At 49.4% G+C, this 25,065-nt stretch overlaps 10 protein-coding genes across 10 annotated transcripts; 5 read left to right on the plus strand and 5 right to left on the minus strand.

Annotated features, from left to right (window-relative positions):
* Positions 1-796: 796 nt before the first annotated feature.
* BDV27DRAFT_150910 (cytochrome P450) lies at positions 797-5,017 on the plus strand (the record flags this gene model as incomplete). The annotated part of the gene is made up of 8 exons (XM_032071297.1): positions 797-986; positions 1,516-1,683; positions 1,737-1,981; positions 2,042-2,310; positions 2,369-2,741; positions 3,797-4,171; positions 4,254-4,811; positions 4,862-5,017. 8 exons carry the CDS (start codon positions 797-799, stop codon positions 5,015-5,017), a joined length of 2,334 nt encoding a protein of 777 aa, XP_031920990.1.
* Positions 5,018-7,064: 2,047 nt separating this feature from the next.
* Positions 7,065-7,619, plus strand: BDV27DRAFT_138513 (uncharacterized protein). The gene is made up of 2 exons (XM_032069255.1): positions 7,065-7,454; positions 7,509-7,619. The coding sequence occupies exons 1-2, from the start codon at positions 7,137-7,139 to the stop codon at positions 7,527-7,529; spliced, it is 339 nt and encodes a 112-aa protein (XP_031920991.1). The 5' UTR covers positions 7,065-7,136; the 3' UTR covers positions 7,530-7,619.
* A 164-nt stretch (positions 7,620-7,783) lies between these two features.
* Positions 7,784-8,045, minus strand: BDV27DRAFT_138514 (uncharacterized protein). The gene has a single exon (XM_032069256.1). The coding sequence runs from the start codon at positions 7,979-7,981 to the stop codon at positions 7,805-7,807; it is 177 nt and encodes a 58-aa protein (XP_031920992.1). The 5' UTR covers positions 7,982-8,045; the 3' UTR covers positions 7,784-7,804.
* BDV27DRAFT_138515 (F-box/WD repeat-containing protein) lies at positions 8,023-10,633 on the minus strand. Its single transcript, XM_032069257.1, has 2 exons — positions 9,801-10,633; positions 8,023-9,750 (listed from the first exon to the last, which is right to left on the minus strand). The coding sequence occupies exons 1-2, from the start codon at positions 10,236-10,238 to the stop codon at positions 8,065-8,067; spliced, it is 2,124 nt and encodes a 707-aa protein (XP_031920993.1). The 5' UTR covers positions 10,239-10,633; the 3' UTR covers positions 8,023-8,064.
* Positions 10,634-11,348: 715 nt separating this feature from the next.
* BDV27DRAFT_76848 (autophagy-related protein 17) lies at positions 11,349-13,381 on the plus strand. The gene has a single exon (XM_032077535.1). It carries the CDS (start codon positions 11,638-11,640, stop codon positions 13,291-13,293), a length of 1,656 nt encoding a protein of 551 aa, XP_031920994.1. The 5' UTR covers positions 11,349-11,637; the 3' UTR covers positions 13,294-13,381.
* A 397-nt stretch (positions 13,382-13,778) lies between these two features.
* BDV27DRAFT_76846 (serine/threonine-protein kinase RIO1) lies at positions 13,779-15,598 on the minus strand. Its single transcript, XM_032077534.1, has one exon. It carries the CDS (start codon positions 15,555-15,557, stop codon positions 13,857-13,859), a length of 1,701 nt encoding a protein of 566 aa, XP_031920995.1. The 5' UTR covers positions 15,558-15,598; the 3' UTR covers positions 13,779-13,856.
* Positions 15,599-15,773: 175 nt separating this feature from the next.
* BDV27DRAFT_76850 (chromosome segregation protein SMC) lies at positions 15,774-20,022 on the plus strand. The gene is made up of 5 exons (XM_032077536.1): positions 15,774-15,963; positions 16,043-16,202; positions 16,253-17,463; positions 17,525-19,422; positions 19,478-20,022. Exons 1-5 carry the CDS (start codon positions 15,926-15,928, stop codon positions 19,768-19,770), a joined length of 3,600 nt encoding a protein of 1,199 aa, XP_031920996.1. The 5' UTR covers positions 15,774-15,925; the 3' UTR covers positions 19,771-20,022.
* A 373-nt stretch (positions 20,023-20,395) lies between these two features.
* On the minus strand, positions 20,396-21,527 carry BDV27DRAFT_76853 (GIG1 family protein). Its single transcript, XM_032077537.1, has 3 exons — positions 21,508-21,527; positions 21,201-21,457; positions 20,396-20,995 (listed from the first exon to the last, which is right to left on the minus strand). Exons 2-3 carry the CDS (start codon positions 21,316-21,318, stop codon positions 20,415-20,417), a joined length of 699 nt encoding a protein of 232 aa, XP_031920997.1. The 5' UTR covers positions 21,319-21,457; positions 21,508-21,527; the 3' UTR covers positions 20,396-20,414.
* A 344-nt stretch (positions 21,528-21,871) lies between these two features.
* On the plus strand, positions 21,872-23,431 carry BDV27DRAFT_76858 (cytochrome b5 reductase family protein). Its single transcript, XM_032077538.1, has 3 exons — positions 21,872-22,124; positions 22,188-22,285; positions 22,366-23,431. The coding sequence occupies exons 1-3, from the start codon at positions 22,120-22,122 to the stop codon at positions 23,139-23,141; spliced, it is 879 nt and encodes a 292-aa protein (XP_031920998.1). The 5' UTR covers positions 21,872-22,119; the 3' UTR covers positions 23,142-23,431.
* Positions 23,432-23,472: 41 nt separating this feature from the next.
* BDV27DRAFT_138520 (phosphatidylinositol phosphate kinase family protein) lies at positions 23,473-24,858 on the minus strand. The gene is made up of 2 exons (XM_032069258.1): positions 24,481-24,858; positions 23,473-24,412 (listed from the first exon to the last, which is right to left on the minus strand). The coding sequence occupies exons 1-2, from the start codon at positions 24,751-24,753 to the stop codon at positions 23,654-23,656; spliced, it is 1,032 nt and encodes a 343-aa protein (XP_031920999.1). The 5' UTR covers positions 24,754-24,858; the 3' UTR covers positions 23,473-23,653.
* Positions 24,859-25,065: the final 207 nt, after the last annotated feature.

Here is a 25,065-nt window from a genome sequence, read left to right on the forward strand (position 1 = left end):
AAAAAAAAAAGGGCAACCGCAAAACTACGGAGTAGAAAGGATATGCCATAGGCATTGTTGTGCCTCAACCCGATATGAGGACATTGCCGAATTTACAACGCTGTCCCGAGCAACTCAGATTAAAAGGTGGACACTAAATTAACTAGTCAAATAATGTTGATCTACAGCACGAGGTACTTTATCATTAAAGTCAAGATCTCCTCATTCAGAAAGGTGATACGTCGGACATGTCATAGCTCACCTAACACTACCTGGACAATATTTTACAGCCGTATCTTTTGAAACATCTTATCGCCTTCGTATACCAGCGTACGATTAACTGGTCTTGTGATTTCAACAAACCACCTAGCAGGATGGCCTACTACTCCACCTTAGAACAGAATTTCGTCAGATCAATATTATTCCAGTTCTATAACCAAGTTGGGCAGTCAGAGTCGGCCATGTCTATATAGCAAATCCTATTGATGAAAAGCTGGTTGGATGGGCACGTTCTAGTCTCAGTGGATAACCAATGAATACAAGTCAATCTACCGCTGACGCGCGGGCTAATGCAGTCAACTCTGCGGTGTAACGCAATCTCTTATCAATGTGTATTAGTGATGCTGGCCGACGCAAGGTATGAGCCTCGTCATCGGGTCACATTGCCCAAAAAATTGCTATTAATGCATCCAAGTTATTGGCGCTTACTGCACTTCTCCGCATGGTGTTGGACTCATCTTCTCTGGAGATCACCACGGAGAATTCCCGAATGGCAACTTCGTCCTCAGTACTATAAGCTCAAATTTCTGTCATCACGATGTACAGTTTAAGCATTTTGATTGTTCTAGGGGGTATCCTGGGGCTGTATGTCCTGTTGAAGTCAAAGGCACCACGAGCCCCTCTCCCTCCGGGCCCAAAAGGTCTGCCCATTATCGGCAACGTTGGTAGTGATCTTCCACGCGGGGGTAAAGATTGGGAACATTGGCTGAAGCATAAGGATCTATATGGTATGGACAATACTCCTGGCCATCTCTTGTTCTGCGTTGGGATCCTCATCTTGATTGCCGTTAGGGCCCATTAGTTCGATCACGACGGCAGGGCATACTCATATCATCTTAAACGACGCCAATGTGGCAACGGAACTGCTGGAAAAGCGATCAGCCCGATACTCATCTCGACCGAGAATGGTGATGGCCCATGAGCTGTAGTTACCTCTTTTTTTATCCCTTAAACTGCATACCAACTACACAGGGGGGCATTTAAATTGTCTTGCTAATACTTTTGTACCTGTTTCCTTAGCGCTGGATCGGACATATTTGTCACTGCGCAAAATGAACACGCTACTGTTCGTGCACAACGAAAACATATACTTTCACAGCTGCGCTCGGAAAACGCGTTATCATCATTTTACCCACAGGTTGATATGGTGATCCGACGCTTTCTGCTACGGATACTGCAGGAACCAGAGGCAATGATCGATCATATTAAAACGTGAGGGCAACGTAGTCCTGCTACACGACGTCTACTAAGTACTAGCTAATGCGATCCGCAGAGGGATCGGGGGAGTCATACTGAAGGTCGCGTACGGTTATACCGTCGAGTTTCATGATCCAGATCCGCTCGTTGATCTCGTGGGCAAGACAGCATTTGCATTCGGCAAGATAAATCAGCCAACAGGTTATCTGGTAGACAGTATCCCCGCCCGTAAGTCAACCTTCCTCGACGTATGCTGGATGGTAGCTCACAAGCCTCGTCAGTGAAATACCTGCCGAGTTGGTTTCCGGGGGCTAGGTTCAAAAAAGAAGCCCAGGAGTATCGACGCAGATTTGACGCATTGGCCAATTGGCCGTTCGCCTTTGCCCGACATCAGATGAAGGAGGGCAGCCATGAACCTTCATTCGTTTCCAGGCTGATTGAGCAGAAAGGCTCGCTACTTAGCCCCGAGGAGGAGTTGAAGATCAAATGCTCGGCAGCTTCAGTCTACCAAGCCGGTTATGATACGGTGAGTGCAGCTAGCAGAAAAACAAGCGCCACCACAGTGTCATATTGATTGAAGCTATAGACGGCATCTACCATCACATCCTTCTTTCTGGCAATGGCGCTGTTTCCTGCCGCACAGCACAGGGCCCAGGAGGAAATCGACCGAGTTGTGGGAGCAAAGCTACCTACGCCTGAAGATCGGGGGAAACTACCCTACGTCAATGCGCTCATCAACGAGGTTCTACGCTGGAACCCAGTGGTTCAAATTGGCATTATGCACGCAGCCACAGAAGATGACATCTACGAGGGCTACCTGATCCCCAAAGGGGCCCCGATAGTCCCCAACATTTGGTGAGCTGCTTTCCCTCAACAACGATGCCGTCGATTCTAATCACATACTTCGTGACAGGGCATTTGCGCACGATCCCGACGTATACTCTGATCCCATGTCATTCAGGCCCGAGCGCTTCTTGGCATCGGACGGACATACACCAGAACGTGATCCGCACACGTTGGTCTTCGGATTTGGTCGCCGGATTTGCCCCGGTCGTCCACTGGCTGACTTCAATAACTTTCTTACGATCGCACGATCCCTCGCAGTCTTTCAGATTCGAAAGGCCATGAAAGACGGCAGGGAGATCGACCCTATTATAGATTATCAGGAGGGAATCGTTGGTCACCTATCGCCCTTCGAGGTTAGCATCCAACCGCGAAGCGCGAAACACGAAGCCCTCATCCGTTCCATTGAGGTTGAAGATTCCATTTCACAAGGTGACTCGGCAGTACTTGAGTCAGTCAGGGAATAGAGTATATACGTGCTTTCAATGTAGTCCTTCCAGACTGCCTGTAGTATTTCTCGAGGGGGGTCGTTGCGGAATGTATTGCAGACAATATGGAGGTGGAAAGCAAGGAAGTTTGCCCCAAGCACCTAGGTAGTTTTCCATTTCACTATATATCTTTAGCCACGTCGCGAGTGCAACATGTGTGTTGTTGTCACCCAGTGAAGCATGGGCAATGATTTGACCTACGTCCATGTTTGATGATGTCGATATTTCGTATCTCGTGCTTAACGAGGAAGCCATACCTCTTCGGGGCTAGTGACACGCTAACCCCAGAATGGACTAGAAATCCTCGTCTCGCTTATCACCAATTAATAGTTATCTGCTTGCATAGTTCTGGATCAATCGCGCGACTGGTGAGTGATTTACCTTGCAATCTGAGGAGTCAATATTTTCTCTACACAGTTTGGCTTCTACGATTGTCAACGACAAAGTTCAAGATAGACTTCCTCCCTGAGGCGACGTGTTTGGATCCTCCGAGTCTATTCGCACGTCACGCATTCGCATCCATGGTAGGACTGTGTCTACAGGGGGCAAACGACGGCGAGACAGCGTCTAGACGGATCTCTCCATTCGCCTTGCGCGACAATTAACATTCTGATGCAATCTTGATATCTTAAATATGGCCCCAGTTTCACTGGCTGATCGGTCGATCATGACGCCACAGGGCCAATTTGAAGATGAATGAATGGAATATGACGTCGATGGCTTCCTTCCTTGTTGGGAATGTGGAAAATGCCCGAATAATACCTCATGGGGATACTATTAGTATCAGTCAAGGGTATTCAGAGTGGATGAGACCTCTCATTCACAAGATGTCTTATATACCTACCGCTCCAGTCTCCGGTCCATACCTGGTCCTCCATAACACTTGCGGTGAAGTGAATAGTATTCATCCCTCTGATTCCTACCGTAATATCTAGTTCACCTTAATCCATTGACTCTCTGTACTATTCTCTCTACATTTCTACCTCCCTCTGCCATCACCATCACAAAAGTACATCATGCGAGACACTAGACGCACCGGCCTCAACATCGCCTTTGTCTACGATCCAAAGGATTACTATGAATCCATAGGATTTTCCAAGAGTGAATGCGCCGACCTAGCTGACGATGTGACTATCAACGGTATAGCGTCAGCTCTCGAAAGTCTCGGCCACCACGTGGTCCATGTTCCCGGGATCAAAACTCTCGTCAAGCATCTCTCAGCAGAGCATCATAAGCAATGGGATCTTGTCTTCAACTACAGCGAAGGAGTATTTGGCTCCGCTCGTGAGTCGCAGGTTCCCGCCCTATTAGAAGCCTATCAGATCCCTTTTACCTTTTCCGATGCTGCGACGCTCGCAACGGGTATTGATAAGGGAAAAACCAAGGTGAGTTGTACTAGGATGCATTCTTCATGAGATACCAAACCCTAGAGTGTCCGATACTAATCGTTCTACTCCTATTATATAGATGCTATTAGAACACTATCGGATCCCAACAAGTCCATTTGCCATCGTCCCCAGATCCGGCGAACTCGTCGACTACGCCGCCCTGGCAGACCAGATACCGTATCCTCTCTTTGCAAAGCCAATCGCCGCATCCACCTCAAACGGCATATCACCATCGAACAAAATCCTCCGAAAGGAAGATCTTCAAGATGTCGTTGAGGACCTCCGCACCGAATTCAAAGATCAGGAAATAATCCTCGAGAAATTCCTAGACGGCCGCGAATTCACCGTAGCCATCCTTGGGAGCGGCGATCGAGCCCGAGTACTGGGGGTCTCCGAGGTGACATGGTACAATCCGGAGGGAAGAAAGAGTGATGACCTCTCAGTTGACTTCGCAACAAGCTTCTCCAAGGCGGGCCGGGGTGTCGGGCATGACATGGGCCATGTCCATGCGGACCTGGCAGATCCTCTGGTCAAGGCGGTAGCTGAGATCGGATTCTCCACATACAAAGCACTAGGTTGTAAAGATGGAGGCCGGGTTGATATCCGCCTAGATGGCGCCGTGCCATATGTCATCGAGGTATGTCTCTTACTTGAAGGTACAAAAGAATACACCCTAACCTGCGATAGGTGAATCCAATTTTCGGACTGCGACCTGATCACTCTTTGTTCACTTGGATCGCAAAAAACAACGGAATGGAATACCAGGACATCATCGCCGAGATTGTCGACAACGCTCTAGTGAGGCAGAAACCGGCGACGGTGCCCAATGGTTTGAAGAATTGATCTCTTGTTGTATAGACAATATTCCCGAAAGAGACCCATTAATACACAATACGGGGGCCAGAGGGAAAAGGGAGATATGACTAATATTTCTTGAGGCGTTGGCGTTATTCAGGAGTTCAGCTCGGGAAATATAAATAGCGAGGGTGCCTAAGTATTCATTCGTAGGCTTGTATTAAATAGACTCTAGATCTCAATTCATCAGTGCTTAAGAGGAATCACGTGATCAGCGAATATTTGGTCGTAGTCAGACAACTTTGATGTGTTAATGAGAGACGAACACAGGCACTTCTCTCTTTAACCAAAGGAGCCCATCTCCCCTCTTTTTCTTAATCCACTCTTGGATTGCAGAGAAATCCCTACATGTATGCAACTGTTCAGTTTCACCCAAAAGCAAAAGCAAGGTTCCGCTTTCATTATTCCCTACAATTGGCCTTACAGTAACCGGTGTCAAGTCCCCAGCACACATAATCGCCTGGCGTAAGTGATCCACACAGTGATCTAGAAGTATAAGTGGATTAGCATCTATCCAGATCAAGTTAACAGAAAACAAATTAGCGGTGAATACCAAGATGCAACCGCATAAGTTTCGGGGGGAACGAAGTATTATCCTCAAACCTGGGAGAAAGGTGCCGTCGAAGCGAGTCCAAACAGTGTAGAGAATGCAACATATATCAACCCCACCATAGCTAGGAATCTCCGGATCCAATAATAATTCCAGATCGGCTTCGCTATTATTAGTATTATGATTATTGTTGTTATCCAACCTCCTAACCTCCGACTCCGTCAGAGAAAAGGATCGACCACCGACCAGATCATTCCAGTTCTGATCCACCTCCTCTGCTCTCACAGTACTATCTCCCGGAATATAGACAGGAGCAGGATCATCAGGGTCTTACTACTCGATAAAAAAACCCCCCACCATCTCCCACTTTAAGTGCCCCTGTAAACCGTCTCTGACTCAATCTGATCCAGGGTTTCGCATCGTCTAACTCGGTTATAAACCCCGGATTCATAACGTATCTCTACCGCTGCCGCTGCTGTCGCGCTGGGCATGAATTGAGATTATTATATGGAGGAATTGTAGCAGTGCTAGAATTGATAGTGCGTATGTCGTCCACTTCCAGTTTCGGGAACATAACTGGGGTTTTCTTTTGGGGTAGGAGTAGGGAATCGGAGGCTGTTCTTCGTCATTGTCGTTGTCGTTGTCGTTGGGGTGGTAGTAATATTCGTTTTCGGGTGTTGATTATGACTCTCTTTCTTGGAGTGGGTTTAGAGGGTGTGTTTCTTCTTGGGTGGGATCTTGCATTCTTATTTCTTATTATGGTATTGCCTGCATTGTCTGTTTTGGGATAAAAGTAAGGGAAGGAAAGTAGGAGTAATTCCAATATGTAGGGGGGGGGAATTATTATGGAAGTTGTTCTGGATAGTTCTATAAAAATTACTAGCTCAGTCGATTGGTCTTAGACTATTTTAGGCTATTATCAGGGGTCGATGATGCCAAAGAGAAAAGCAAGAAAAGAAGAAGAAAAAGGAGTGATATGTCTCTGTTGACTCCCCGAGAGGTGTACTCCACTACTTTCTTCTTCAGCACATATTCTTCTTCACTCATCCTAAGACGTCACCGATCAAAGATGGGTGCATGATTGACTTCTCAGGGGGCTGATCATGCACTGTTATATTATGTATCTGTGTAATGTGTGACCTAAATGCAAGGGATGACTTGTATTGATTTAGTATATTGAAGTGCGGTGAGGCTGAAATCGTAGCTGAAATACGGAGTAGACAGAACCTCTATCCTGAGGAATGAACGAGGATCGACAGAGCTGACGAACACTATTGAAACCAAAGCATGCAGGTAGGAATACCTAACAAGATATATCAGATATCCAGATGACCAGTCTTTCCATTCTGATACCATACCCAATCAAGCTCAATAACTTTTATCCACCATAGGGAAAAGTAATATAAAAGGAGAAATCTGAGCATCCTCTTCTCTTGTACTCATTACGCATATACTCATTCCTATTGTCTATATTGCATTCACTTTAGGAAAACTTATTTTGAATTTCATCTCAAAGCCTGGTACATTCCCACCCCCTAATAATCAATCAATACCACCATGAGATTCGGATACGTTTCTATTCTCGCCGGATTAGTGGCAGTGGCCGTGGCAGAATCTCAAAATGGAGGATGTCCTGTCAACATCCAAGCTGCAATGTCGTGCATGGGCGCTCCATGTCCGGCAAAGTGCTTGATGGAGAAAGCCCAGGTCACGGATAGTAAAGGGTGTTTGGACCTGGGAAAAGCAAAGGCATTGAAGGATCAGTGCATGGAAGACAAATTCAAAGGGGTGGTGGATTGCGTGCAGCCACTATTAAAGGAGGGCATGTGTCAATGTGGTGACTTTGAGCCCATCAAGAGCGAATGCACCAGTACAGTGAGTGCCAGTTTAATGCTATAAAAATCCAGGGTTGCTGCTAACATTATGCAGATCATGGAAGCTGCTGCATAGCTTGTGTCCCGGATTTGGAACAGAAAATGGACAAGTTGATAATGGAGATAGGAGGATGGGTCAAGTAAACTCGGAGATTGTTGATCTTCCTAGCAATATCAAAATACTACGGTTTCCTTTAACCTACCACTGACTGCCGTGCACAGGTCAGTGTGGTTCTTCAATATATAGGCATATGGTCATGCCCCCTAGACTTTACTTAACGGGGCAGGCATGCAAGAAACCATACAAGTAGTTAAGTATAACAGAATGAATCAACATAAAATTATTTATTGCTATCTTGATGGCCATAATTTTCTGGAACCATTTTCCGAACAACCTGTGTCACTCAGGCAAACCAACAACGCCAGACACCATCCAATGCTAAATAGAGCCCTATATAATGATATCACGAAATGATCCCTGACCCTAGCGCCAACTTGAAGGGTATTTCTATCCAAAGCACAACACATTAAAACATAGGCGCGTCATGTCTCCACAGGAGACGGGCCACGAGAAAAAGAAGAAGAAGAAGAAGAGAAAGAAAGCAGATTATTTAACTGCGGAAACTGTACATACGCACTTCGCAATCCTCACTGCCGGTCGCAAACCGGCTGTCGCCGAGACCGATACAGGTCACTGGGCCAGAATGACCGGTGAAGGTCCGCTCGCATTTGCCGGTTCTGGGATCCCAGATCTTGACCATCCGGTCTTCCGCACCAGACACGATACGGAGAGTATCGGCACCGAGCGCCCAAACGCCCTCGAGGTGACCGAAGAATGTACGCAGGCAGCGACCGGTCGTAGTCTCCCAGAGTCGGATGGTGGAATCTAAGGCGCTCGTGACGATGTAGCGCGGTGGGGCTGGGCGACCATTGTCAAATGAGGGGCCAAAGACAGACGTCTCAGTGGCATTCGACTCCAGTCCGAGCGTTGCCTGAAGGGAGTGTGATTCCGTATCGCCAGATGTGGTGCTCATGTTATCGTTATCACATTCAGCGTCGTGTTCTTCAAACTCGAACTCCCGCGGCAAAGGAATCACCTGCTGGACTTGGCCGACATGGCCATGGAAGGTCCGGAGACAGGCCTTAGTATCCAAGTCCCAAAGGCGAACAGTGCAATCATCCGACGCCGAGAACACCGTTCGAGAAGTCGTGTCCACTCGGACAGCGTTGACCCAATCGGTGTGTCCACGTAGGAGAAATGTTGACTTGTCCTCGAAGTTCCAAATCTTGACCGTCTTATCAACGGAGGCTGATGCAAGAATCGTTGCGTCGAAGTGCAGTCCGATCACCCCACCACGGTGACCCGTGTAGGTTGAAATGCACTCGCCTGTACGCCAATTCCACACCTTTAGGCTGCGGTCCATACTGCCACTGATCAATTTGGTGTCGTCAAACTGGAGACAGCGAATACCGGATTGGTGTCCGCGTAAGGTACGCAGCTCTTCCCCGGTTTCGGTATCCCAAATCTTGATGGTCGCATCGTATGAACCAGTCGCCAGAATGTTGTCCTCGAATTGCAAGCACATCACTCCATTTGTGTGGCCTTTGAACACCTTGGTGGAGCATCGTCCGTATTTCCAATTCGTGCCAACTTTGAACCGGTCCTTGTAGACCTCCTTCCACGGCCTATACCGAGTCGTATAGTAGTCATCATCTGGCTCCGATCGAGCATCCAGCGAGGAACAATGTCGCTTCACGATTGCTGTCTCCTCATCGCTCAAATCCGCCTTCCGTTTCTGCGTATTCACATCCTCCGCATGTGATGATGCACTGCATTCGGCACCTCCTGCGTTCTGCGCGGGTCCGCTGACGTCCCAGTTCGTAGCGCGCAATTCGATTTCGCGCTTGGACTCTCGCAGACGTTTCCGTTCCAAAAGAGGAAGTCCCCAGCCACATTTCTTGCATTTGCGGTGGATGTGTTGTTCGCACATCCGATGCCAAACCACATCATCATCTGCCAGTGCCCGCCAGCGGCTGGACACCTGGGCGGCTTTGCACAGCGAGGTGGTGTCGAGGTAGCACAAAATTTTGAACGAGATCTCCGGTGGAAGAGCGGTCAGGAAGTCGATTCGAATGAGGTCTCGCACGGTAGCGGACACGAACGAAAGTTGCGGGAAACAACACTGAGCCATGATCCCCTGAAGGATCAATTTGCGGTGCTTGGCCGGAGCGGCCGAAAACAAAGACCATACATGGGCAATGCCCTGTTGGTCCCTGGGAGGCAGCGTTTCCAATTCCTAAAACCCATTAGCTAAGAGAAACACGACAAAGCCCTAGGAAGCCCTACCCTCTGTAGTTTATCCATGGACGGTTCGTCTGCCTGTCGTCTGCATTTAAGGTCTGGCCGGTGGCGATAGCAAAATTTTGAATTCGGGCTGCTCAAATCCTCCAACTTGTCGGTTCTTCGCGACCCCAAGGGACCGTATTGTTCGGGGATGTGTTTGACGAGAAATGGTGCAACATTCTCGTTTGCAAGCTTGGCGGTAGTCGTCGCAGCGGCACCGAAACTGTGGGGCTTTCGATGGTTAGATTCGGTCTCGGTTTCAATCTCCTCAGCGGTGTCCGATGCGCCGCCAAAGAGGGACTGGAAAGAATGTTGTTGTTGCTGTAGTTGTAGTTGTTCGTGCGAAGGATGCGTAAGTTCTCGCGTCGGCTGGGCCATTTTCATCAAGAAAGTCTGCGAAGAGTCGCTACCTTCACGCACTGATCGGCCGTCGGACTGCATCGTGTGACTGGAACGAGGTTCCTACCGCCCGCGCGCTACCGTGGTAGCAGTCGTCCCGAGAAGGCAATGAACAGCAGAACGGAACCTTGAGAAAAATCGAGACGACGACGAATGTCACGCCAGCGACCACCTTTCGTCAAGGTTTGTTGAAGTCCAAAGTCAATACTGCGGTACCTGTTCGTGCGCGGATAGGGAAGTGCCTGTGGCGACCGTCGGGAGTTAATGGGTCGCAAGATAAGGAGATTTAGTCGTTGATAGGCGGGGAGAGGGATCGAGAAAGCGAAAGCGACAGAGAAGAGAGAGAGGATGAAAGAGAGGAGTAGGGTCTTCTTCTTCCTGTATCTAGTGGTCCAGCCAAATTTGAAACACGTGCAGAAGGATGCGCCCGAGAGAAAAGATACCAGGGGTGAAAAAGAAGACGAAGATGCATTGTACTTGTACATCAACTACCTTGTTGGCCCTGTTTCGATCACGCAAGCGCAAACCAGCGTATCGTGCTGCGCTAGTCCCCTTGCGGTAGTCCTCACGTGATGCCGATTGCGCCATAGACGCTCTTAGTCGCATCAGCACAACATCTCGACCCGCCAAAGAAGACGACGAACTGCTTCTGTGTTGCACAATTCGTCGCCATTGTCGGCCCTTATTGCGGATCCCCCAGGATTTTCAGAAGCTAATACTCTGACTCTGTATTGCGCTATTCTTGGATCCATTGCTTGGCGCTAAAATCCCCAGTGGGTTGGGTGCCAGCAACGACGTACTCCTATTCATACTACAGAACACACTTAGTTCCACCATTGGGCCGTCGTGCTTCTGACCAACCATTGCTCACCCAGATCTGCCTATTTGCTAATTTTTTAATACTAAATTTTTTGCCTCTTGTGATGATCGTTTAAGTTCGTACCGGAAACAGCCTCATCACCTCATTTTTACTACCCTCGTTTCGTGGCGAGATTACTAGAAACGTGGTATCCTTGAAACATCACATCATCTCTCGGCTTCAGAACGCGGCAAGGTCAAACAGTCCTTCCATAACGAAGGCCTTTTGTGACTCAATTTCGATTTGGACGTCTGACCGCTAAGAGTTCAAATCACACTAGTCCCTGTTAGTCGTGAAATTGATAGTCGAAACCACTGGTTGTTTAGGAAGGGATAAACGTTGTTTGGCCTCTCCAATGGAGTGATGATGGCCTAAGTCTACGCACTTCTCACGCCAGATTCCCTGTTCCTCTGTATTCCTCTAATCCGGATCGGTCGCTCGGTCGCTCGCAGTGTTGTGCAGACCATTCATTGGACGTTCAAGCTCATCGGTGAATTATCTTATGCAAATCACTTGCGGCATTTTCCAATTGTCGGCCTGTTTTTTGTTTGCTTAGCGGATTGATCTGGAACGTCCTCGACCATGTCAGACTCAGAGTCATCCGCGATATCCAATAATGCTTCTCCTAATCCGAATCCCTCTCCGGGACAACAGAACTCAATGCCTCAGCTAGAGACACTCATCTCGCATTTGGTTGCGGCGAAACGCTCCTTGTCATCCATCAATCATGTCTGGCGTGCTAATGAGATCGTCACGGCCGCTCGCTCCGCATTGGAAGAGAGTGTTGTAGTCTCGGCGCGAACGGGCTTCCTTCGCCGGGGGCTGAATAATCAGCTACGCCTTCTGTATAATGTCCGTACCGAGGTTCAGGAGGTCTCCCTGCGCGGCCGGTCAGAGTTCGCTACCGTGCTAAAGAGCCTTGATGTTGCGGACGCGAGACTGAGAAAGACGTTGGACTTATTGCGAGAAACCATTGTCCACGCGTCATTCCGCCCAGAAGGTGAAGAATCCAAAAGCTTACATGACTTTGTGGATGAGCGTGGGGTAGAAGAGCTACATACAACCCTCAAAGGCGCAATTGATCGGACCAATGCCGCTCAGGCGGACCTAGAATCGTCTAATCGCGCTTTTGATGATGAGTTGCAATCTATCAAAGAAGCACTCGGCAATTACCGGGCAGCAACTCAGCTCGCGTCGTCCCGAACGTCCGCCTCTTCGTCATCACCATCGACGTCCAACGCTAGCTTGCCGTCTCTCTCGTCAATTCCATCCATGCTGCATTCCCTTGAGATGCATGCCCAAGAAATGGCTAACCTGCTTGAGTCGTTAGTCCGCCACTTTGACCTCTGTGTGACAGCGGTCAAGCACACCGAGGGTGGGGGAGCAGCTGCCCGATCCATTACCGGTGACGTGCCCGCTACGGTGCATGTCAACGGCCGCGTTGGTCCCAATATCGAGGAAGGCATCAATGCCAACTTGAATGCCCCACTTGACCCACTAAGTGACTCGGAATATCAAGAAATGGTAAGCGTGCTAATCAAGGATGCGGCCGAGGCGGAGGATGTGGTAATGGAGATTCAAGACCGGATTGGCGAGATGGAGACGGTGTTGGAAAATGTATTAGCCCAGCGGGATAGTGTCCTGTCTGTATACCAAGCGACTACAAATGTCTTCAAACACCTGTCAACACTCGCCTCTACCCGGTTATCGGGTTATATAGCCCAGGCGCACAGCTTTACTCGTGTCTGGCACGAGGAGTATGAGCAAATACAGAGTGGCTTGGCCGATCTGTCGGACCTCAACACACTATATGACGGCTTCCTGGAGGCGTACGACGGGCTTATCCTCGAGGTAGCGCGCCGACGGCAAGTGCGGCACCGGGTGGAGAAAGTTCTCCGCGACGCCAAACAAAAGCTTGATCAGTTGTATGAGGAAGACGTGAATGCCCGCGAGACATTCCGCGTAGAGCAAGGGGACTACCTCCCGTCGGATATCTGGCCTGGAATTGGCCGAGAGCCAATGCGGATTGAGTTCCGTCGTATATCGGGGGGTAACCTGAAAGGCATAGCTGCGGAGCCCCCTGACCAAGAAGCCCCAGCAGTGGAGCCCAAAGAAGAAGTCCGGGCTGTTTCCTCCGGGGATGGTGAGGAACACGGTGAAATCATTCCGGAACTCCCAAAGGCTCTTGTTGAGGATGCTATCGCTCGATTCAATGCCCGAATGCGACATCTTCCCTAATCACCAGTTGCGCCATGCTTAGATAGCTACCAATTCCTTTCCTTGTTGCAGCCTTAGGTTTGAGATGCGACCTTTTCAAATTGCCCAGACAAAGTTCTGCGTCTCACCGACCATTTTGGGCTCGAAGGCACCGTTATTGTTCTGAGTGGGTGTTCTGATGCCTCTACATGATCTGAATGATGAATTCCAAAAGCAGGCTTAGTCCTGGTCTGATAAACACGCCAACCCCTTCACTCCATAGCCAGCCACCACGGACGCATACTCCACGCTCGCGATGTAAGCGTCGGTTGGTACGGCTATGTGGTGATTGGGTGGTCGATATGAGGTTCAAAGAGAGCTCTGATATGATCATGGAACGCTTTAATTCTTTTTTTTTATTCTCTTTGCAAATCTATATGCTTGTATGATGGCTCCTATATATGCGTCGAAACATTATCTCTATCCATCAAAAAATTCGGTCATAAATCTCATGAGATCGTGCGCAATAAAACCCCGTCCTAAGCCCGTAATAATGCTGAAACTTTTGTTGAACCCAGATAGAAAGTAACGAAGCGAATACATGTTTATTTCTTCTTTCGTGAAGAAGTAGACACAAGACGTTTCTTCATGTGCTTTGGCATCTTGTTCGCACGTTTTTCACGTTTCTCTTCCTTCACCTTCTGCTTGTGATCGCGCTTGGTGTCTTTGTCCACGAAGCGCTTTCCGCGCGGAACTCCCTTATCGAAGGGGTCCTTTTCTTCGTTATCCTCTTCGTCCGACCCAGAACCTTCTACGGAGACTCCGCCGCTCACATCGGAGCCGGCATCACTCTCCGCGTCGTCGGGTTGCGCAGTGGGCTTACCACTGGCGAGAAGATCCCGGTACACGAGGTCTTCACCTTCGCCCGCATGGACTTTCTCGGCATCACGCTCGATATCATAGACCTGCTCTAGAGTCTGGGGGATATACTGTTGACGGAAGACGGCAGTGTCTAGTTCCTCGTCCGGTATCTCGGCTCGGGCCACAAAAAGCTTTTCAATGGCTTCTTGCATCTCTTCGCTCTGGTCCACAGTGGCCGGGCCTTCGGCTGAAATAATATACTCGAAAACCATCCGCTCAGGCAAGACGTCGACGGATTTACGACGGAAAAAGTCGCTGATGTTCTTGATATCCATGCGCAGGAATTCCAAACTCCGAGGGTGATCATGCTCGACACTCTGACTGACATCGATGATGTGGAGCTTTTTCTTGTGGTAAAGCATGTTGTACTCACTCAGATCTGCGTGAACCAGGCGGCATGTCTGGTACATGACGCGCATGTAGCCAAGGAGATCAATGTAGAGCTCACGCCAGCGGGTCTCGGGGTTGGGGATATCAAATTCGACGTCCTTCAGACGAGGCGAGGCAATTCCCTTGGAGTTACCGAGGAATGCCATGACGAGGACATGAAGTCGCAGGTAGACTGGCTCAGGGCAAGGAATTCCGGCCGCATAGATTCTTCGGAGGTTGCGCATTTCCTTTTCGGCCCATAGTTTCACCATCGCCCGGTTGTTGCTCTTACTGTAACCTTGTCTGAATCTGAACTCGCCAGTGACGTACTTATCTCTGTCCTTGAAGACCAGAATGCTGGTTTTGTAGACTTTGATCGCCCGGTGTATGGGACTGGCATCCTCCTCATCAGGGAACAACATAGAGTAGTATACGTTGGCTTCTTTACCCGTTGATAGACATCCGTGAATCTCGGAAACGATGTTGCGGTTGATCATCTGCAGCAGAAGCATTCGTGTACGGGGATCCAACACCTGCTCCGAAGTTGCTCTATCGGCTCGGTCATTCCCGCGGTCACCACGAGCCGCCAATCCGGATTGCACATCATCAAGCTTAAGCTTCGTGGCATGGCGAGTCAATGACTTGATTTGGTCATCAACTGACGCACGGGTGTTGATGCTAGGCTTTTGCGTATTGGTCTTCGGGTAAGTCCACTTGGGAACATTGGGGTCGGCGGCGAGTTCGTTCGTTTTGCGCTGGCGGTTATAGGCCTTCGTGAGATCAGCGGGATTCGACGAGGTAATGTTCTCTGCCTCGAGGCCATCTTCTTCGAAGATATCATCGTAGTATTCCTCATCCTCCTCGTCCTCGTCCTCCTGCAGCGCAGGATCCTGCCCCGCTATAGTGGGGGTAGTGCCATCTTCATTGATATATCCTTGATTCGGGATGTAAGTGTGCGAAGGTGATAAGCCATCAGCCAGACCAGGAGCCTGGGTATTTGGATCCGTCGACGCCATGACGAGCTTCCAATTTCGAGAAGAAAGGTGGCAAATCGACTCGATCGTGGGCGTCAAAATCGGTAAAGAAAAAAAAAGTCCCTGATATATTCGATTAAGTGTGGACCTTGTGCGCTCACCGCCCGGCAGAACCCCGCGGGCCGCACGCGTGTAGGGAAAAGAAGGCAAAGCGATCGGCCACGCGTGCCGTCGCAAGGAATCAAGCAACTGTCAACTCTGTGCTCCAGCGCCCCGGACTCCTACACCCACTGTAGTCCGCCCTTGCTACTCGCCGTCAGGGCATCGGCTCCTGATTTTCACCGTCCATCGCGTGATGATCTGGTTGTTGTGCCTGTCATAACTTCCCGTGTCGCGCGCGCCTTGTCAACATGTACGTCAAGCAAATCATTATCCAGGGCTTTAAGAGGTAAGTCGCGCGATAACTCAAGTGACCGCGGTGGCTCCTCGGACATCTAGACTAACCGTTCATTATTTCCGCGTAACAGCTACAAGGATCAAACGGTCATTGAGCCATTTTCTCCAAAACACAATGTCATCGTTGGTCGCAATGGCTCTGGCAAGAGTAACTTCTTCGCAGCCATTCGATTCGTTCTCGGTGATGCCTACACTCACATGGGCCGAGAGGAGCGACAGGCTCTTCTACACGTGCGTATCCTGAAGACTCCGTCCGATTACGATATACTTATGCTGAACAGGAAGGTTCGGGTTCCGCTGTGATGTCGGCATACGTTGAGATTATCTTCGATAACTCCGATGATCGGTTCCCTACTGGTAAACCCGAAGTTGTACTCCGTCGTACTATTGGCATGAAGAAAGATGAATATACGCTGGATCGTAAGAACGCCACCAAGAACGATGTCATGAATCTGCTCGAGTCAGCTGGTTTCTCGCGGTCGAACCCCTACTATATTGTCCCCCAGGGTCGAGTAACGGCCTTGACCAATATGAAAGACTCAGAGCGACTGAACTTGCTGAAGGAAGTGGCCGGAACACAGGTCTACGAAGCGCGCCGTGCAGAGTCTCTTAAGATCATGCACGAAACAAACAATAAGCGAACCAAGATTGATGAACTCCTGGATTTCATCAACGAGCGTCTCTCAGAGCTGGAGGAGGAGAAGGACGAGCTGAGGAACTTCCAAGAAAAAGATAAAGAGAGGCGCTGTTTAGAGTACACTATTTACTCCCGCGAACAACAAGAGATCGCCAGTTATCTTGACAATCTTGAAGAGCAAAGGCAGACTGGTGTTGAGGACACCGACCTGAACCGTGACCGTTTCATCCAAGGCGAGAAGGAAATGGCCCAGATCGATGCCGAAATCGCCGAGTGCAAGCAACAAATCGAGTTTCTCAAGGTAGACAAGGCGCAGTTAGAAGACGAACGCCGTGAAGCCTCCAAATCACTTGCGCAGGTTGAGCTGCAGGCTAAATCACTTACCGATAATCAAGCAACTGCTCAAGCCCAGAAATCCCGCCATGATGAAGAATTAAAGTCTGTTCAGGCTGCTATACAAGAGCGCGAGGCGGAACTCCAGCAACTCATTCCGAGTTTCAATTCCGCAAAAGACCAGGAGGATGCCGTCAAGGCACAGCTGACCGAGGCAGAGACTTCCCGTCAGAGATTGTATGCCAAACAGAGTCGGAATTCCCGCTTTAGGAACAAGTCCGAACGGGATAAGTGGCTGCAGGCCGCGATTAAGGACAACTACACGTCCATATCCACCGTGCAAGGGGTGATGGCACAGACACAGGAGGACATCAAAGAGCTCGAAAACGAGATTGCTCTCCTAGAACCGGAAACAGAACTTTTGCGGAAGCAGATCGATGGTCGAGGAGACACCATTCAGTCTGTGGAGCAACAAGTCCAAGCGGCGAAGGATGAGAGAGATCGCCTTATGGACCAACGAAAGTAAGTTTTTCCTTTTTCTTCTTTTCTTTCCCACCTTGGCAGTCCGCTAATAATTCTTCAGGGAATTGTGGAGAGAGGAAGCAAAGTTGGATTCGATTCTTGTGAACGCTACAAATGAAGTAGACCGCGCAGATCGCTCTCTATCTCAGATGATGGATCACAACACTAGCCGTGGCATTGCGGCCGTTCGCAGAATCAAGCGCCAATACAACCTTGAAGGGGTTTACGGCACACTTGCAGAACTCTTTGATGTCAACGACCGGTACCGAACAGCCGTCGAGGTTACGGCAGGTCAGAGTCTGTTCCACTATGTGGTCGACTCGGACGAGACTGCCACCAAGGTGTTAGAGATCCTGCAGCAAGAAAAGGCAGGAAGAGTCACGTTCATGCCCCTGAACCGGCTAAGGTCAAGGCCTACCAACATGCCCAGAGCTAGCGACACGATACCAATGATTGAGAAGCTCCAGTACGATCCGGCATACGAGAAAGCATTTGTTCATGTATTCGGTAAAACTATCATCTGTCCGAATTTACAGGTTGCCGCGCAGTATGCCCGAAGCCACGGTGTGAACGCTATCACCCCCGAGGGTGACCGTTCAGATAAGAGGGGTGCCCTTACTGGTGGTTTCCATGATTCGCGCCAATCCCGTCTCGATGCAGTTAAAAATCTGGCCAAGTGGAGAGATGAAGTCGAAAGCAAGAAGACCCGGGGTAATGAAATTCGAAAGGAACTTGAACATCTGGACCAGCTCATCACAAGAGCTGTGGGCGAGTTGCAAAAGCTAGAGCAGCAAAGGCACCAGGTACAGAATAGCAGTGGCCCACTGCGGCAGGAGCTGCGGGGCAAGCGTGACCTTATTCAGAAGAAAAATGACAATCTTGAGGCTAAGCGAAGGGCTCTGCGCAATATCGAAACCAACTTGGCTGCTGTGACAGATCAGGTGAATGCCTTCGAGGCAGAACTTAAGTCACCGTTCCAGAAGGCACTGACCAATGAAGAAGAAGCGCGCCTGGAGAGTCTCAGTGCTACCGCTCAAGACCTCCGACGGCAGTATCAAGAACTTTCCAGCCAACGTAGTGAACTGGAGGCCCGGAAGTCTGTCCTGGAAGTTGAGCTCCGGGAGAATCTCAACCCTCGTCTTGATCAGCTGGTGGGCCAGGATATCGATATGGCTGATGATGGCAGTCAGGGTAACCTGAAGGAGACCCAGCGCGAAATGAAGCGTCTCAACAAGGCGCTTGAAAAACTTGGTCAACGTCTCCAACAAGTGGACGAGTCCATTGAACAAGCCAATGCTCGCATGGCTGAGCTTGGGCAAAGAAACGCAGAGACCCGGCGCGAGCTGGACGAGCTGGCCAAGTCCATTGAGAAGCACCAACGACGGATGGAAAAGAGCATGCAGAAGAAGGCTGCCCTAACCAAACAGGCCGCCGAATGTGCAGCAAACATTCGTGACCTGGGTGTCCTTCCCGATGAAGCTTTCACCAAGTACAAGAACATGGACTCCAATGCCGTCGTCAAGAAGCTCCATAAAGTTAACGAGGGTCTCAAGAAATACTCTCATGTCAACAAGAAGGCGTTCGAGCAGTACAACAGCTTCACGAAGCAGCGTGAAACCCTCACTAGCCGAAGAGAAGAGCTTGATGCCTCCCAGAAATCGATCGATGACCTCATTAACGTACTCGATCAGAGAAAGGACGAAGCCATTGAACGAACCTTCAAGCAAGTTTCCCGCGAGTTCCACAATGTGTTCGAAAAGCTTGTACCTGCCGGTCGTGGTCGTTTGATCATTCAGCGCAAGACCGACCGCGCCATGCGGCAGGCAGACGAACTCGATTCCGAGGACGAAGAAGCCCAGAACAGCGTGGAGAACTATGTCGGTGTTGGAATCAGTGTCAGCTTCAATAGTAAACATGATGAGCAACAGCGTATCCAGCAGCTCAGTGGTGGCCAAAAGAGTAGGTTTCTCCATCGCTCGTTTGACATTGACAAATTTACTAATTTCCGTGATAGGTCTTTGCGCCCTTGCATTAGTCTTCGCTATCCAAGCTTGTGACCCGGCCCCGTTCTACCTGTTCGATGAGATTGATGCCAACCTCGACGCCCAATACCGTACCGCCGTTGCTCAAATGCTCCAATCCATATCGGACTCCACGAATGGTCAGTTCATTTGTACTACTTTCCGGCCCGAGATGCTGCACGTGGCCGAGAAGTGTTACGGTGTCAGTTTCCGGCAAAAGGCTAGTACGATCGACGTCGTGTCGAGAGAGGAGGCATTGAAGTTCGTTGAAGAGCAGAAGTCATAAGAGGAGTAGGTGGAGAGAGTCCTCCATAATGGTTTCACGTGTCTTTACTACTCCGTTATCAGGATAAACAGGGTAGCAGGCGTATTATGACGGGCAATTTTCTATTTATCGCTTTTTTCTTCTAATTATATCGCTTCCTTTGTTATATGGAAGGTTTCTTGTCCCCTTTCTCTGTATTTTTATTGAATCGTCTGGCTCTTGCTTTAGGATTCCCAATAGTCAATTGTTAACGTCCTGATGGCTTGATGTATTTCGCAGCCGCCTTGGGTGGAATTTTTTGGCTCACCAATTCCTTGGGTGCCAAACCCCTAGTAATCATGCACCATATGTAATTTTAGTTGGGTATCAACTAGCACCCTTTCTTATTTTATTTTTATCGTCGCATTTTGTAGATTCGGGAAAATCAGGAGGTCAGGTTGTGTGTGCCTTAATTCGAGGTTTCGATATATATTTTCACATAACCGTGACTATCGGCACGTCCTCTATCCCACCACTACACAAACTACACAGGAGTAAAAAAAGCAATAGTATTGATAACCTGAGTAAACATGTTGCAATGAATTTATTAATCTCTCGATGCAAAATCCAAATCCAAATCCACATCTAACATCTAATGTCTAGATCCAGCAAGTCGAAAAGAAACCCTAATTCTTCAAAGGTTCTTCTCCCGTCCACTCCCGCAAGATATGCTCTGGAACACCCCTCACAAGAACATGCATATGCTCCAAGCTACGCACACTCTGCAACGCAGTCCAATTCTTAAACCACAGGACATGTTCCTTCGGATCCGAAAACTTTGACTTTCCCTCCTGTGCAAGCCGCCCCACAAAAGTGCGCTGCACGAAATCCTCAATCAGCGCCCGGGACTCATCGGTCACGTCCCCATTCTCCGGTTTCACGGGAACAGGAGTCCGCAGCCACACGACGAGATGGTTGATGTCCGGGGTGACGCCGTAGGGCCAGTCGTTGCGGAGAATCTTGTAGTCGGCGGGATCGGCAAAGGGGATCGGGTTCTTGAAGGGGAAGACCGCCCCACTGTCTGTTGTGGCACCGGTGGTAGTAGTGCTGGTGGTGGTGCTGTCAGGGTCTGGGAGGTGCCAGCCTAACCGGCGTTGACAGATGTAATTTGTGATTGTGCCATATTGGGCTTTGATGTCGGCTGTCCAGGCGAGGTAGCGTTTGAGATCGGAGGGTTTCCGCTTTAGAATTCCGAGATCATTCCGGGCTGGTTTGATGGTCAGTAGTAGGACTCTGTATGTGTGTGTGGGAAAGGTTAGGAGTGCGGAGTTATGAGGAGGGGAATGGAGATGTGGAGTGAGGGGAAGTTTGATTGATAGAGGGGTTTTTTTTTTTTTTTTTTCATTTTCTCATTTCTTCAAATTTATTTTTATGATTTTGAGAGAGCAGAAATATATAAGATTAGAACATACCGATGATCGCTTTGAGATCTTCCCAGTCATGAAGGACAAATTCCTCGTCGGTCTGTGCGAGGACCTGACGATCGACGTCGGTGAGATTAAAGGCTGGTGGTGCCTCTTCGCGGGTCATGATTATCAGAATTTAGTATTTACTGAGATAGAGTCTATTGGGGGGTGGGTTGTCTATGGAACTCAAAGAAAATCGGAGGACGGATCGGAATTCTGGATCGGGAAGGGTAAGAGGAGTAAAAGTCTCCATTCGAAGGTACCTGAGGCATACATGAGATTACATAGTCATATTGGCGTCGGGAATCTTTACCCCAGAAAAGCAAAAGCCCCCAACAGGGACTGGGAATGTCTACTCGGATTGGTTCTGGCACGAGGATGGGTGGACTCGTATGACTGTATGTACTATGGACAAGTTTAGATCAGACCATGATCAATGGATCTTACACCGGAAGTCACATTCAGCGTGACTTCGTACCGTCTCCTCCGAATCAGAAGCCATTGGGACATGGCGAATGGTCTCCTTGAGGCAATTAATTGTCTACGACTACTTCGTACATGTAGAAGTATATGAGAGATCCCCCGCACACATGACTGTCCGAACCCTCGGTGTCAGTCAGCACTGCTTTGTCTCCCCGTGATTTCCCTGTGAGAAGTTCAACCGATCAGTCAACAATACCGTAAAATTACCGTACTCATCGAACAAAGAAAACGAAGATCTGCCGATCCATTGTGCCTGCCTCGGGTACCTCGCCGGTAACGGCCCCGTACGGCGGCCCATCCTAAATCTTTCCGCTATTTTGTTATCTTCCGCGTCTTTTCCCTCTTCTCCCTCCTCACTCTCTCCTCCATCTCTGTCTTCTCTTCTCGACGTTTGTATCTCTTACTTTCCCCATTCCCTGGGATTGCTGGAGGAATTGTCAACATGAGGTTTGTGTTCATTCCCCGCGGTTACTTGTCGCGCAATGACTGACAGTTGGCTGCCATCCTCAGTGCCTTTGCTTCGGAGAACATGACCTCCGCCCTCCTGGTGGTTGGTACCGCCATTTTCGCTGTCTTGGTCGGCACGAAGTTTCTCGGTGGCAGTGGTAGTATGTCTTTCGTCCAGAGCCTCGGAGATACCTCAATCCGCATCATATGATTGTGCTGACCGCTTCCGTGACTGAATCAGAACCCAGAAAGGTCCTGAACCCTACCGAGTTCCAGAACTTCGTCTTGAAGGAGAAGAATGAAATCTCTCACAATGTCGCCATCTATCGCTTTGCCCTGCCCCGCCCCACCGACATCCTGGGTCTGCCCATCGGTCAACACATCTCTCTCGCCGCTACCATTGAAGGCCAGCCCAAGGAGGTTGTGCGCTCTTACACCCCCATCTCCTCCGACAATGAGGCTGGTTACTTCGATCTCCTCGTCAAGGCCTACCCTCAGGGTAACATCTCTAAGTACCTGACCACCCTGAAGATCGGCGACAATATGAAGGTGCGCGGCCCCAAGGGTGCCATGGTCTACACCCCGAACATGTGCCGCCACATTGGTATGATCGCCGGTGGAACCGGTATCACCCCCATGCTGCAGATCATCAAGGCCATCATCCGCAACCGCCCCCGTAACGGTGGTAACGACACCACCCAGGTGGACCTGATCTTTGCCAACGTCAACCCTGACGATATCCTGCTGAAGGAGGAACTGGAGCAGCTGGTCAAGGAGGATGATGGCTTCCGTGTCTACTATGTGCTCAACAACCCCCCCGAGGGCTGGACCGGTGGTGTTGGATTCGTTACTCCTGATATGATCAAGGAGCGCCTCCCTGCTCCCGCCAATGACATCAAGATCATGCTGTGTGGACCTCCTCCCATGATCAGCGCCATGAAGAAGGCGACCGAGTCTCTTGGATACACCAAGGCTCGCCCTGTCAGCAAGCTCGAGGACCAGGTGTTCTGCTTCTAAACATTCCCGCCTGTTTGTGCTTGATAGCTTATATCACAGATAAAACTGCACGTCTTCCCGTTGCGACGTTAGATCGGGTCGATGTGCGGAAGCTCATGTTCGAGATATTCCATGCTATGTTGGTGTTGGACCCGGAAAAAACATCCCTTACCATGTCGGTACGATAGATTTAGATGAAGTGCTCAGTCTAGCAGTTTTCACTACCATTTAAATACGCACGATACCTAGAATTTGAAACGATGATCTGACTCTTTTTTGGCTGTTTCGTTTGCAGAGTTTTAGCGTTTCAATACACCTGTATGGGCTCGATGTAAAAATACAATCTGATTGACTGAGACAATTATAGTAATGTGATCTCCTTTAAAATCTTACCTAATCTCTTTAGAAAGTATATTCATGCACCGTGGACCAGACCTGTGGTCTAAACAATAACTTGAAGTATTAGACAATGACTTATTATGCCTACACAGGGCAGGCAGATCAAGGGGTTCTGAGCAATCGGAGGAGTGTCTTCAAGGTTCATAAACCTCCATGATGGAATCCATCAGAGCCAGGAACTTCTCCCGATACTCATCAGCCGTCGTGGTAATCGTCATCGGCCCTTGACGGCCAATGACATTGAATGTCTGGACGACTCCCGTCATCGCCTGCGCATGCAACTTATGCTTGGCCCAGAAGAAATCCAACAGCACCGCACGATACTTCCATTTCCCATCCGTGGACGCCAACCCAATACGCCACTTACTCTTTTTCCCAATGACATCGGGGTTAGAGGAAGCCGGAAAGCGGACCAGAAACAGAGAATAGTCCACCGCGTTCGCCGACGCAAGAAATGCCGTGTCGGCCTCTATCATCCGCTTCATATCATCGTAGTCCGATTGCGTCAGCCGGATCTTATCTGGAAAGTCGTCTGCCAGTCGACTTAAGGTTTCTTGGCTGACGAGCGGATCGGGGACTAGATCCCGCTCGGGAAAGAAATAGTCAATTGGTTTCAGGTCGTAGGTCTCCCACTTCTCGGCGGCTGGATCCTTCTCCTTCCCGCATAGCATGTTCTCCATGATGATATGGTGCGCTGGGGTCGTTTTTACGAGGGTTCCCAGTGATGTGTACGCGGCGTAGATATAATCCGTGATCCAGACAAGGATGGAGTCTGGGTGAGTGGTTATGTATTCGTAGTAAGGTTGGAAGAGGTCATGGCGGAAGAAGGAATGTTCGAAGTGTCGGGGGAGGCTCTTGACGAGGAATGCGGAGTTTGACGTGCTGAAGAATGTCTAAGTATGAGTTAATACCGTGACCCATTCCTTCTAAGAAAGTCTTGCAAGGGGCTTATGGCGCATACTGATCCAGAAAAGCCTAGATCTCCCATCGGCAGGAGAGGAAGCGCCTTGTCTTCTCTATTTAAGAAGCAGGCTCTATATTGTTCCTCTGAGATCTCCCAGATCTCATTTCGCAGCTTTCGGAACACATCCGGCTCATATCTAAGAAGCTTCAGGTAGAATATACTGAAGAAGGCAATGATCCGTCCAATCAAGGTCTTGCGAAATGCTTTGGGATCACGGAAGAGCGCAAATTGTATACTCTTGGCGAGGGCTACCTGGCGACGACGACCCATTGTTACGGCGGCAGTGAATATAATAATGAGGAAATAGGTATGTGCATCGTGGGCGCCTGATATATGTATATCGTAAAGAGATGCATGGTCAAAACACGATCAAGACCAAGTGTTGACGTTCCAGCATGGTGACGTCAAGGAGAGAAGGGACAACGTATACCCAAATAGGGTTAGGGTGTAGCTGAATCAGGTGATCACCCGTGAACTGACAGAGTGTGACTCACTCACCGCCCTGGCGCAAGCAGAACTGCCGCATTGAGTCAACGAAGAGTGGACAAAAAAAAAGAGGTGTGGCCCCCGGTGACCGGTGGT

Source organism: Aspergillus caelatus (genome assembly GCF_009193585.1).
Source record: "Aspergillus caelatus strain CBS 763.97 unplaced genomic scaffold BDV27scaffold_385, whole genome shotgun sequence".
In the NCBI taxonomy this organism is placed as follows: domain Eukaryota; kingdom Fungi; phylum Ascomycota; class Eurotiomycetes; order Eurotiales; family Aspergillaceae; genus Aspergillus; species Aspergillus caelatus.